Raw genomic sequence first — 14,781 nt, 5'->3', positions numbered from 1 at the left:
GCATACCACAAATGTTCCTGTTTTCCAAAAATTACAATATTTTTTTTTACTCACCTTACATTTGGAACAGGGTCATTTGAAAGTTCAAGTGTAGGCATGAAAAAATATTTGCAGAAGAATGCTTTTGAAAATAGATCCATAATACATTCACAGGTGTCAAGAAATCTTAGCCTATTCCAGCAACTTTTTCCTTGACCAAGTTCTGGACCAGAAAAATAAAAGTGTGTTATTAATAAGACAAAGGCTTTATTTAAAATAATGCAGCATTTTTGGGGTTTTTAATCATATTACCCGCTTCTATTTCAAAATATCAAGAATTACAACTGGATAGTCTTTTTTTAAACTGCATGATAGAGATCTGAAATAAAGATAGAACATTTTACAAATATATAGCAGATTAAATAATTATCTGTTAGAGATAACGCCATGTAATTTACATTGCGTACAATTCCGATAATCTGCCTTTTCCCTTGATATATATTGCATTTAAAACTTAAACATGACTAATTTTTATAGATGGTGTATGACAGAAAATAAATTCTTAACTGCCTTCATAAAAATAATCTTCCACCTTCCAGGAAAAATCATAAGGAACCTGTATCTTTTGAGTCTTATACATCCCGCTAAGAGCAGCTGCAACATTTTTTTGTTAATTTTTTTATATGTATATTTTCCAAGTTTACAGCAGAATATTTCACCAAAAATTTTACAGCTCTTAAAAACCCCCAATTAAAACAAGTGATAGATTTTCCAAATCACCTCAAGACATAATAAAAAGTTAATTAAACTATCATATTTTACGCAGGCTGTTTATTCACTCCAAGCGAACAAAAGCAATCTTCATGGCAAAAGTTCATGGATGAGGACATATTGGCCTGTGAAAAAAGCTTTCAATGGAAGAGTCAAACTGCCTATTAGAGCCATAGTCATGCAGCATGGAAATAGGTCCTGCAGCCCAACCCGTCCTTGTCGACCATAATATCCAAGAAAGACAGAAAATACTGGAGTAACACAGCGGCTCAGGCAGCATCCCTGGAGATCATGGATAGGTGACGTTTTGGTCGGGACCTTACTTCAGACCAAGATATCCACCTACCTTAGACTGATTTTCCTGCATTTGACCCATATCCCGAGAACCTCTCTTATCCATGTACCTATCCAAATGTCTTTCAAATGTTGTTATTGTTCCCACAACAACCTCTTCTCTGACAACTCTTCCCAGGGCCCCACCGTTCACCGATCTACCCTCGTTTGATGTTCCAAAATGCAAGACCTTCCCTTTATCCTAATTTAACTCAATTTGCCTTTCAAGCATTTGCTCATTAAATGGCATAAAAAACCATGAACAAGGAATTTTAAAAATAGTGAAACTGCATTCAATTTTGTCCAAGTAGTAGTAGATATTTCCTATTATTCTGTATACCAATAATTAAGCTCAGAAAACAATCTGGCTCTGAACACCAGGAAAACAAAAGAGCTCATTGTCGACTTCAGGAGGCACACCACCGACTTAGTCCCCCTACACATCAACGGCGAGTGTGTGGAGAGGGTCAACACCTTCCGGTTTCTCGGTGTCCATATCGCTGCTGATATCTCCTGGACAGACAACACGACAGTGGTCATCAAGAAGGCTCAGCAGCGGCTGCACTTCCTGAGGGTCCTCAGGAAGCACAACCTGGACTCTAACCTGCTGCTGACCTTCTACCGCTCGTCCATCGAGAGCCTGCTGACATACTGCATTACAGCATGGTATGGCAGCTGCACCATGGCAGACAGGAAGAGGCTTCAGAGGGTAACTAGGACAGCGCAGAAGATCATTGGTTGCCCTCTCCCCTCCCTGATGGATATCTACACCTCCCGCTGCCTTAGCAGGGCAAAGAATATCATCAAAGACAGCTCCCATCCTGCGTTTGGACTGTTCGACCTGCTGCCCTCTGGAAGGCGCTATAGGTGCATCAAATCCAGGACAAATAGACTCAGGAATAGTTGCTTTCCGAAAATTATAACTACTCTTAATTCAAATTCACACATGCACTGACTTCACAGCCCAACACCTGGACTTCCATCTGTATATATGTATATTACATATATAGCGCCGAAGAATTGTGCACCTATCCCCCCCCCCCTTCTCCCTTCTGTTTTTGTTTTTCTGTTTCTTGTTTTTTGTACTAAATTATATGTATGCACTGAGTACGAGCAGCTTTTAAGTTCATTGTACATGTATAGTGACAATAAGATTCAGATTCAATTTTAATTGTCATTGTCAGTGTACAGTACAGAGACAACGAAATGCATTAAATGGCATATCTATATCTGTATCTATCTAAATACACCCATGATATATCATCATCTTGCCATACCTCTTGCATGGGAAATATTATGTCCAATTTACACTATTTTCTTTGTTTCAAAGAGATTAAACTTGTTTGTAAAAGTCATATTGTGCATATATAAAGAACAAATCAAATAAATAAAATGTTCCCGCACACATAAGATTAGGTGAAGGATCTACAGGAGACTCAGCCAGCATAATCTGAGACCCACACCACCCTGACCACACTCTCATTTTACTCCTGCCATTGGGAAGAAGGTATAGGAGCCTGAAAACTGTAATGGCCAGGTTCAGGAGCAACATCTTCCCAACAACCATCAGGTTATACAACACTGCAACCTTCAAAAAAGCTCAAACGACATAGACGATGACATTGTTTTTATCTTTGCATTATTATTGTTTTTTTTAAATATATACAGAACTTTTTGGTGTTGTTTATCATGGTATTTACAGAATACTATGTTTACATATGTGTAGGAAGGAACCGTGTAGCGAAGGAATCGGTGATGTTTCGGGCCTGAAGAAGGATCTCGACCCGAAACGTCACCCGATCCTTCTGCTCAGAGATGTTGCCTATCCCACTGAGTTACTCCTGAATTTTATGTATATCGTTGATGTAAATCAGCATCTGCAGTTCCTTCCTACACATAAAATATTAGACAGATCGGTATTGCGTTCCCTTTGATTTAGAAAGTTGAGAGTTAATCTGATCAAATTAAGGAGAACTAATAGAGTTGATATAGAGTAATTATTTTTGTTGATTGTTAAGTGTAAATCTAAGGGGCATATTCAAAGTTGAATTTTGGACACAATTCTACATGCAGTGAGCGATAGAGATTTGGACCATTCTTCCACAAACAGAAACAATGGAGATTAATATGCCTTTGCGAACCAAATATATTTGGATTATGGGACAAAAGTGGATGTACAGAGTTGGACCCACATCAACCATAAATTAATTGCTTGGCAAGGATGAACAGAAGAATAGCAGGAAATGGATGTGGAAACAGGAAGTTAAACAAAAATTCCAAGAAGTATTCTAATGTGTGAGAGCAAAATTTAAAACAGAAAACTAGAAAATCAAACACAATGGAGATGGAAGAATTATATGGATTAATATAGCCTTTTTTTTGGTTGAGTGATAGTTGTATTAATTCACAGAGTATTCAAATGAACATGTAAAAACATTAACTAATAAAGAACGATAGGAAGCAGTTGGAATTGACAGGGAACTTATTATTCCTGAAAATAACAGGATAAAAATAGGGCTGATTAAATGAGAAATTATCAGTTCTGGACGGTATTGCTATTCTAAGAACTAGTGTTATAAACAATTTCTTTTCAAAGAATTGAGGAAGGGGAAGAACAAGGGAAATGGCATACTTTTCAATGCACCGAATACCGAATACTGGACGGAACACCACAACAATAGTACAATAATAACTCTCCCAACATATACGACAACAATAGCTAAAATAGATGATATTTGTCATCCAACATAACAGGTATTTAGTTCTGGGTTATTAGGTTGAATCGCACAGTGGCTCAAACATAATAGCAGTAAAATTGTCTTCATGCCAGGTAATTAACTGCCAAATGTAGCATCTAAGATTGAAATTTATTCTAGTATTCTAACAGATCGTTTAGCTTATCAATGGTTATGTCATTCCAGGTGTCAGGACTAATACTGCAAGTTTTTGTTCAATAACCATGAGTACATCTGAAAAGTGTTTGATCTGCTACCTCCACTTTAACCCCCTCTCTGCAGCTTAGCTGAAAATGACTTGGAAATTCAGTATGCAGACCTGAAAATGACATTTTTAGAACTAAACATTGGGGCTTTCATTCAAAAGTCATTCAGGATTTTAGTGTTAGGCACTCCACCCGTTACTTGATAACTTTTAGGTGGACACAAAAGACCGTGGCAAGCAAAGAAGAGGATGGGGTCTTGGCCAATCACTATCTTTCAATTAACAACAAAAGATTCTAAGTCATTTTCTCACTTCAATTTATTGCACTGCGCTGTGCAGAAAATTGGCTGCTGTGCTTCCTGCAAAATGTGCTACAGGCTAAAAGTTCTTCATTGTCTGTAAAACACTACAGAATATCTCAAAGTCACAAAAGGCAATAAATATATAAATGCAGGTTCTGTAGATTTTATTCCTTATTGTGAAATGTGTACCGGAAAAATAAAATTTCAGAGTTTGTTTCGATCACGGTGAAGTCAGTCATCTCAATTTTGGAGGAACAATTTAAGTAACTATTAAGTTATTTTATTGTATTCACTTTTGATAGTATACTTACGCTCAATGATTTTACTGCATATTTCCTGTCTTTGCTCCTGTTTACGGTTGTACCGAACAAATACACAGAGGGTTCTGGCTGAGGCTCTTTGGACTGGAAGGACATTCTAGATGATAATAATCCCAACCTGAACTTTAGTGTTATCAGAATTAGCATTTCCTTCAAAATGGTCATGTAAAAATCTGTAGACATCAATAATACTGCACATAGATATGATAAATTATATTTTTAAAGTTCTACTTGCTACAAATGAAATGAAGAGCTCTCCATGAATTAATATAAGCAAAGTATCCAACAGTATATTAACAAAATATCCCAGTTAACACATGCAAATTTCAAATTAAAGGCTGACAGACGTGTGTGTTATGATCTATTCCTAAGCCAAAAGATTTATCAGAACACCTGAACTTTAAAAGTTAACTTACGACATTAGAAATGATAATTATTTTTTTACTGGGCGAGCCTGGCATCTTTAAGTTTAAAAATAATAATAAATATTATAGACATTAATGGAAGAAATTGAGTTATTCTATTTTCTTACTCCACACTACAGAAACAACTCCTTAGTGGTGGAGTCCAGACTTAGAAAATGAAATTGTGAATTTGAAATGGTTTGAACTAGATATTTGAAATATATTTAAAAATCAACAAAATGACAGGTTGTAATAAATCCGTAAGCATTTGCAAAATAAGAACATGTTGCACTGGATTCGGCCCCCTTAATAATTACATAGCAGGATCAAGGATACTCTTTGAGAGACAACCTTAAAATAAATATAATGTCAGAATAGATTAGCAGAATTATCTGTTAGTTTGTTATATAATTAACTTGAAAGCTGCAGATAACTTGGAGTATGCAGAAATGACTACATGTTTACACGAATGCTCTATAATTGTGGATGCATTTGCAAACTTTAGAAATAAACTAAATTAGTAGAAATTGCACTAAAGATATATCTTACATTTGTCGTCATTATTCTAAACATTATGGGCAAAAACTTGTAGTATATCTGATCACTTGAAATGACTTGTGGTAGACAGGCAAACGTCAACAATAGCTTCTCATGTATTCTCCATTTTAAAGAGGTGGCAGCTCTTTGTTCAGCCATTGAGAGAGCTGGAATCAGATCAGGAATATGTACCTGACAACAAAATTTCCAATTAAAAATAAAATCTTGGACATTGTGGTTATCTTTCCAATTGTCTATGTATAAAATTAGGCAAATAAATACTTTACACAGCCAAACATGTAAAAATTATACTTAAAACTAGAGTGATTTGTTACATTTGCTTTACCCCTACAATCAAGTTATTTCACACAAGATGAACCGAATTTCAAACACAAGCTAAATTATTATGAACATTTTCATGGGTTCAATAGGTTCCCTTGATGAAACAACTCGTGCCTGTTGCGTTTTTTACACAGCTTCTTGTTATGAGTTAACATGATCATTGCTTGTTAACATGATTGTTGCAAAGAACTGCTTCTTGTTAGTGAGGCATTTAGCTTCTAATGAAACAGTGATCATTGTCCATCCTGGTAGTAATAAGGAGAGTTTTGAGACTCGTGGCTAATTATTTGTATTAGGTGAAGAATTGAAAATATTATTGAAAAAAAAATCATCAATTACCCATTTATCATAGTCTTTTACTATAACAACAGCAAGGAACATCTGATATTTATCGTTCAATTAACAGTTTTTCTTCTTTTTGATCACTCTTTCACACTAACACGACTCACTTTCTTTACTTTCTTTACTTCTATCTTTCCTTAAAGCGTAAAAAATGAAGGGGTACAATAAATGTAATAAGATATATGTGGCTTGTACTACTGTAACTTACTGTACTTCTAATAAATAAAATATGTTTTTAAAAAAAATAAATGGAAAAAAAAAAATAACAGTTTTTCTATTAGACCTTCCCGGGTCTTATAGTGCAGAAAGGGAAATACCGAAATTTGTGATGCAAATACAAATTGAAATCAATTCCATAAATAAACCTCGTGTCCAAGAATTTCAGTGTCATCATCTACAATACATTTTCCACGTGCACTGGCAGCATTTGCCATCACTCGAGTCCTCTCCCATTTCTAAATGTCACAATGCTGGTTTTCACATCCAGTATCATAGTATATATTTTTTAAATATAGGGATATCTAAGGAGGGTGTTTTCTGCCCCTGCCACTAAGTTTGCTCCCCAGCCAATTAATTCATCACTCTCTGTGACAACAGCCAGAAACAGAACAAGAATATTGATAATGTTGATATACTTTATCCTGATACATGGGAATTATGGGACTCTAAAGGTATGATCAGTGTTGAAGGGAGTGGAAAGAGCCTCGCGCTCTTGAATCTTGAATTAGGGTGAAGGAGAAGGACAGGGGTACTGGAGTCTTGCCTTGCTGAGGTTGGTGGAAATAGTACCGCAGTACAATTCCAAATTCCTGTTCTCAAGTTATTTACAAATCCCTCCGATGGCCTTGATCATCATTAGCTGTACATCCCCCTGCCTACAGATGTGAGAAATCCAGGATTTTCCAATTCTGGCCTCTTCACCATTGTCCATTTCAATTGTTCTACTATGAATGACCATACCTTTAGCAGTCAAGGCTACAATTCCCATCTCATACCTCTCCAGCTTTTCAACTTTTTTTCTCCTTTTTTTTTTTTTTAGAAATTAGGTGCAGGAGTAGGCCATTCGGCCCTTTTAACATCCTTTAAAATACTTTAGCCCTGTCATTTGTGTCAATAACACACGAGTCAATTATCTAAATGAGAGCCCTCACGTTTGATAGCACTATACAGGTGGTTGCAGAAAAGGTATTCTCGTGACAAAGATTTTGAATAATTACATTTCTAATGAATGACAAATGTGGGTTTGTTTACCTTGTTCTCTGTTCCCACCTGGTCTCCTCCTGCAATAACAAATCTTAGAATTTCAGGAAGGTGATCTAGCAGGGCATCCAATACCTAGATTTAGCAAAATAATGAACCATGCTCTTAAACAGCATAACCACATCAGGAAGTGAACAAAAGTAATTATGAAAACAATAATGCATTGTTTTGCACTTGGTGAGCAGTACTGGTATACATATTACCAGAGAAGATTGCTCTTTTTTAAGAGCAGCAGTCATCATTGTTTAAAAAAGGATTATGTTGCAAATCACATATTTAATGAACTGCTTGAAGTAGACAGCTGATTGTTTACCACCTTTCAATTAGAACTATTATTCATTTCCATGTATTAATAATCCTTCATGGACTACACATCGTTTTTATAAAAAATATTCCAGCATATTACAGACTCCAAAGATTCTGTAGCACAAGGGAGAAATTAATTATCTATAATAAATACCAAATCTGTCAATATGGATTAAATATCTATCTATATATATATAAAATTCAAATCCGTCCGCCTGCAGTACGGATCCCTTCCTGCCTTTTGATTCGTTGACGGCTGCTCCTTCCTATCAGCTGCCAACACACTTCGAAACAATGTTGCAAGACAGGAACACTGAACTTTTCACTGCTGCAGCAGGCAGGGGAGGTGTCAATGGATTTTTTTTTCAAGAGGCAGGGCAGTGCTGGAATCTTACTTTTGAGAACGGCTTCAGTTCCATTGGAGGAGACAGGTGCATGGTGGAATATTGGGTTGGGGGATCACACCATTGGGGGAGGTCTGCACTTGGTCTAGTAAACTCTAAAATCATGAACAGGGAAGGCATTTCCTAAACAATTAACATATCATGTGGAAGAAGATACATGTAGAAAAATGTTAAACAAACAAAAATTTATGGAGAATCAACCAGGAGCCAATTTGATCTGGAGATGGAGCAAGATGGTTTTCATAGACTTTGACATATCCATATGGAAAGTGATGCCATCCATATGGAAAGTGATGCCACATTTCATAGTTGTAATTACAAAAAAAAATAATTCACAGCTGCAGAATCTTTTTCAAGTATAACAAATGCTTTAAAAGCTGTTACATTTTCTACTGTTACTGTAGCTATGATTTTTTACCTGCAGCCCAAGACTTGACTCAACAAGTTAAGCATTCTGCATGACTTTTAAATTTGCGATACAAGAGTTTCCTTGATAGCCAGCCAATGACGTTGTGTTATCACACATTTTATAGTGACAGTGCTGTAGCTAAGTTGCTGCAGCTAAGTTTGTTGCATCTATACTAAAACAGTGACTACACCATATAACAATTACAGCACGGAAACAGGCCATCTCGGACCTACAAGTCCGTGCCGAACAATTATTTCCCCTTAGTCCCACCTGCCTGCACTCATACCATAATCCTCCATTCCCTTCTCACCCATATGCCTATCCAATTTATGTATTTATCTATCTATCTATCTATCTATCTATCTATCTATCTATCTATCTATCTATCTATCTATCTTTACACCTCCAAATATCATTGGGTGTAAAGCACTGTGGGATTTTTGAAAGACCCTTTTTTTTCCCCTTTGCTTTTGTATTAAATATGGAGCAAATTTTAAATAATGTGATATAATTATGGAAAATTTAGCACAGAGGAAAATTCTATTGCACAAAACAAAGATTTTAAATATTGCCGGGAGGCAGTAATGACAGACAAATATATTTGTCCAATGATGGCCACAAATCAATGATTATCTGCAGAATTGGTAGAAAAATTTACATTCTTCAAAAAAAAAGACAAATTTTGAAGACTTTTATTCAAAAGCCAAAAATCCACATAATTGGGAAATAATTCGTGATGAAAGAGTGGTGGCAATTTTTTTTTACCTTACCTCTAATGATTCATCTTGTAACAGCACAATCAGTTCTTTGTGAACCAAGTGAACACTGGAGCCTAGCAGTTTAATGACCTATGGGAGTAAAATGCACAACATTTTATGGATGCATTTGAAGAACATTATAATCTAGCAACAATTGAACTGATCACTCATAAAATAATATTGCGCCGAGAACTACAAACATATTTCAGGATAGCCTAACAAAAGATTCAAACGGTTTCATCATATATGTCTTGCTTAGAACAGAAAATATTCCATACATTTTAGGTTTCTCCAAATTCTACTTCAAGCATTCAATATTAGTAAATAATAAAGGTTTTCTAACATAAAATGTAATGTGGCAAATCTGCCAAAATCCACATTTTTGCGTTGCAACTCCTTGTCTCTGCAATCTACAATCAAACAAATTTCCACACATGAAATCTATTCAGACAATGTAAGATAAATGTACCTCCAATGATCTAAATATTTTACCCCCTAAATTTTGTTCTTTCATGCATTTACCTTCCATCATCTTAAGTGGTCATAGTTAGAGAAGTCAATATTCATACGGCTGGGGTTTATGCTGCCCAAACTGTTCCTCCTGCACCTCATATTTCGCTTGGGCAGTTTACACCCCAGCGGTATGAATATTGACTTTTCTAACTTCAAGTAACCTTTGCTTCCCATCCCTCCCCCTTTCCAGTTCTCCAACCACTCTGACTGTCCCCTGGATTCCATTTTATCTCTGTTTGCTTTGTCGTCATAGCCAATCTATTCTACATTTTCCTTGAACTTCATCTCGTTTTCACACCTTACACCTCCTTATCTCTGTGCCTGACTCTTAGTCTGAAGAAGGGTCTCAATCCAAAACTTCACCTATTCCTTCTATCCAGAGATGCTGCCTGTCCCACTGAGTTACTCTAGTATTTTGTGTCTATCTTCGGTGTAAATAAGCATCTGCAGTTCCTACATTCAGCTGTGTTTTGACATGACACAAGTGAACTGGATTTGGCTAAATTTTGGAATGAACCTCATGAGGACACTGCCTAAAATCATAATGGGATTTTTTTTTTTTTTTTAAGTTTTATGATATCGAGATGGAAAGATCTACACCAATAAATCAGCAGTGTTATAGAGATTAAAAAGGGAATTCTACTAATTCAATTAGTCAGATGTTCTGTGTCTTTCATGCTAAGCATATTATATAATTACCATGACATTTCTAGAGGAGTCTCATTTTCATTATACTCATATTCCTGTGCAGCTGGAGGACTGCTCCAACAAAATTTCGTTGTCTTGTATAATGACAATAAAGATTATTATTATTATGTTTTAACCTTGAGCAATATTTTTTTTTGTTCTGGACACACGCTAGGTTTTGTAGATTTAAAAGGATACTAATATTGGAACAATTATGAACTGAAGTTGGAAGTAATTGTGCATTGGACATTTATGTGAAACAATCGTTCCTCATTTCTGTCCAATTTGAGGACTTGTACCAGGTATTATGCAATACACAAGGAAGAAATTGAAAATTCCAAGTCTGTGTCATATTCAGAAAAAAAAAATCTCTTAGTAAACCACAAGTACAGCAATGAAGCACTGCTATCACTAATCAATCTAAAATAGATTTAAATAAATAAAGCACTCCCCAAGTATAATTCTGTATATGGGGAAGCAACAAGAAATAATGTAGATTCTTGGTATGTTCCAATAATTTTCTTCTCTCTTTTTGTTTGCATGTTTTTCATTCACTTGCAGATCCAATATGGTTGGCATGCATGAATTGTACAATGGCTGTGCAGAAGCCATTATTCATGTTTGTGTCGTGATGTTGTGTCAACAGGCTATTCAAATATAGGCTGGAACACTATTTTCAACATTTGCATGTTAATAATTTTCTGTTTCTTCATTCATAGAATGTGGACACGAATTGTCTCTTCCTGAATTGGCCCCAAACCAATTGGTTTTCTTGGCCATTTTAGAGGGGAATTTAATCATCAACTATATTGGTCTGGAGCCACAGGTAGACCAGATGGAAGTTTTATTTCCAAAAGGATAAAAGTGAATCAATGGGTTTTAATGACAGTGGCAGTTTCATGGTTACCATTTTTGATAGCAACATTTTCATTCCATATTTATTTCATTAGTTTAGTTTAAATTCTCCAGTCTGAAGAGGGGTCTCGACCCGAAACGTCACCCATTCCTTCTCTCCAGAGATGCTGCCTGTCCCGTTGAGTTACTCCAGCATTTTTTATCTACCCTCCAGATGTCATAGTTGGTTCTGATCATCTGAACATTACACAAGGAGCTTTCAGTAACTGGACCCGAGCCTTAAAGCCTATGTTACATGTCCCTGTTATGGAGTCAATTGTCTGTTTTTAAACTATGGCTAAAATACTTACAATTGTTTCAGATAGTACTTAACTGTAACTACAAATATTAACTACGACGTCACATAACACACTTACTTCATGGAAGCCAGTGGCAATCGTTCTTCGGACAAGAGTTTCAGGGTCATGACAGAGGGTTGAAAAAATGGGATAAAGTTCAGTGTAGAAACATTGAAGATTCACAAAAAGTATCATGGCCTGTGTGGGAAAAGACAAATTAAGTTTAAGTATAAACAACTATAGCCAATTCAGGAATTCAAAAATAAATGAATTCATTTTATTCATTTGTCCCTGTGAAACACTGATGCATTTTCTCTATCTCCTCTTACAGCTAAGGAGTAACATTCAAATCTAAAAAAAAAAGCTCTGTTGCCTTTGACTCTGGCTTTTCACCATTCTCCCCCTTCAGTCAATATTGTGAGCAAACCAGGGAACAGGACTCTGGTGGTTATTGCATATGGACCCCATGAGTTATTTCTATGCATTCGGTACTTAATCGGGGATTGTAGTTATGTACGACAATAATCTCAGTGACAAAATGCTGGAGTAACTCAGTGGGACAGGCAGCATCGCTGGAGAGAATGAATGGGTGATGTTTCGGGTCGAGACATTCTTCACACTAGAGTATGAAGAAGGGTCTCAACCTGAAACATTGCCCATTCCTTCTCTCCAGAGATGCTGCCTGTCCCGCCAAGTTACTCCAACATTTTGTGTCTATCTTCGGTTTAAACCGGCATCTGCAGTTCCTTCCTCCACAATAATCTTAGTGATCTGTATGCAAAAGAAGAATTTCACTGTACCTTAGTACACATAATAAAAGAACCATTGAGAATACCTGCTTACCTTCTTTCTCCATGGAAACCCTCCCCGCACCATATTGTTAACAAAGTGGTGATCGTACTTACTCTCCTCACTCCTTTGATTTGTCATTTATTTTTGTTTAAGATGTGCCAAAAGTATATTTAAAGGTACATAAGTGTAAGTCATTGTGGTTGCACAAGGGGAGAAAAATTGAGAATACGCTTCTTCAAACTGAAGTAGAGATGTAATCCATCAGAACATATTCAGTCACCATTATGCAGTGTTCGTCTTCCCATCCTAACTTGTATTTAATATTTGATCTGGTTGAATTTTTGGTCTTATGTCTATGCAAATGTTTCTTTCTTTACAATCTTAATTTCTAATAATCTTTTCCCATTTATTAATTCCAATGTCCAACATCTATTAAGTATGGACCGTACAGAAACTTCAGGCAAGGGGACAGTTGGCGTGACAGCATTGTGACGATCTTATGTTAATTCTACTTCTCTGATCTGGCATAACTATTTATAAAATAGTCATTCTATCGAGGGAATTAATCGCTACCATCCTGTCAGCTATCTAAATAACTCTCAAAACCACATTCTCTCTTAGATTCTCAAAACCACATTCTCTCTTGCAATGTTGATGTTTCACTTGGCTGGACCCTTGGGTCAGGGTCTCAAACAAAGGAGTTGGCACTGGAGACTGAGGTGAGATATCTTCACCCAGTGTGTAGTGACTTTTTGGATTTCTGTGCTCAAGACGGCTGTGGAAGAATGGTCTCTGAGTATATTTAATACATAGATCGTTACATTCTTGAATGTCAAAGGAATGAAGGGAAATGGCATAAGTAAACAAAAATGGTGCTGAAGTAAATGATCAGCCCTACTGGCAATCTGAATGGCCTAATCCCTGTGTATTCCTGTACTCCTGAAAAATGATCCTGACCTGAAGCGTCACCTATCCATGATCTCCAGAGATGTTCTCTGACCCGCTGAGTTACTCCAGCACTTTGTGTTGCTTCTCCTATGCATTTATTTTTTCTCTGTCGCTCCCCCATTCTTGTCCTCCTGCTGGTTTCACTGTTTGTTACCACCTCTTCCACAGCCAACAATGGACCATTGTGGGCTCCACCTTTCCTTGGTCATCGGTGCCGGCTCTGATTGTTCTGTACCTTTTCATACCTCTAGTTTCCCTCTCCCCAAACAGTTTGAAGGAGGGTCTCGACACGAAATGTCACCTATTCCTTTACATCAGAGATGCTGCCTGACCCGCTGAGTTACTCCAGCACTTTGTGTCTATCTTCGGTGTAAACCAGCATCTGCAGTTCCTTCCTACACTAAAAAGCAACCACAATATGTCAGAATAGCCACCACCTCATACAAAATAGAAGAAAAAGATGGACAGAAAAGGAGACAACAAAGAATTTGAAAAGAGTAAGAAAACACTAATAGACATGTTGGGAGGCTGGCAAGAATGTTGTGCACAAATGTATGATCCATACTTACTGGAAAATTGTAGGCACAATTCTGTCTCACAGACGCATATTTTGCATCCATTTCTGCTGCATAGAACTGAGTCAAGTGCTCGCTTTGACCATTTTCATGCTGTAGGCCTAATGTACTGAATTTCTTGTAGAAATCCAAAAACCACATATGTTGTTCATCAGTTAAATTCCCTAAATGAGAAAGAAGGTTATAATTGATAAAGCGTCTTACCATTTGGTGATAGAGAATCTCAAAATGACCTTCACTGCCACCAGATTGACTATCTGAGTCATTATTAATCTCCCTTCCAAACACAACCCGATAAATTTCCATCTCTACAAGCTCATTCCAATAGCTTTTGCACTTAGCACAATGATTATAGATTTTTACTGCTCTTTAACAAATCCCATCTCTAGCATTCTCTTTCCCCATCCTCCAGGAAAGCTTTGTTCCCAGTATCTTTCTCTTTCACATACATGCTTACATTTAGTATAACAGGGTAGATGTAAAGTGTATCAAATTAACCCATTCTCTATTAATATTAATGATATTATTGTCCTTGCCAAGTGTCCTTAATACCACAAGGCTATTCCATCTACAAACAAATTCGGTTCCTCTTAGATACACCAGCTATTCTCAATGCATACTGTACAAGACTCTTCTCAATAGCTCACATTAAATATTTTTGGAGAG

The 14,781-nt window shown here is 36.6% G+C and overlaps 1 protein-coding gene across 1 annotated transcript in view; it reads right to left on the bottom strand.

Annotated features, from left to right (window-relative positions):
* Positions 1-14,781, bottom strand: part of ppp4r4 (protein phosphatase 4, regulatory subunit 4) — a 107,249-nt gene that overhangs the window by 17,298 nt on the left and 75,170 nt on the right. The window contains 7 exon segments of the mRNA XM_055640089.1: positions 55-202; positions 4,637-4,742; positions 5,599-5,778; positions 7,522-7,605; positions 9,420-9,497; positions 11,879-11,998; positions 14,110-14,279. Coding sequence (XP_055496064.1) covers positions 55-202; positions 4,637-4,742; positions 5,599-5,778; positions 7,522-7,605; positions 9,420-9,497; positions 11,879-11,998; positions 14,110-14,279 — 886 coding nt within the window.

Source organism: Leucoraja erinacea, chromosome 9, assembly GCF_028641065.1.
Source record: "Leucoraja erinacea ecotype New England chromosome 9, Leri_hhj_1, whole genome shotgun sequence".
Lineage (NCBI taxonomy): Eukaryota > Metazoa > Chordata > Chondrichthyes > Rajiformes > Rajidae > Leucoraja > Leucoraja erinaceus.
The sequence above is the reverse complement of the archived record's forward strand: the minus strand, read 5'-3'. Positions and strand labels throughout refer to the sequence as shown.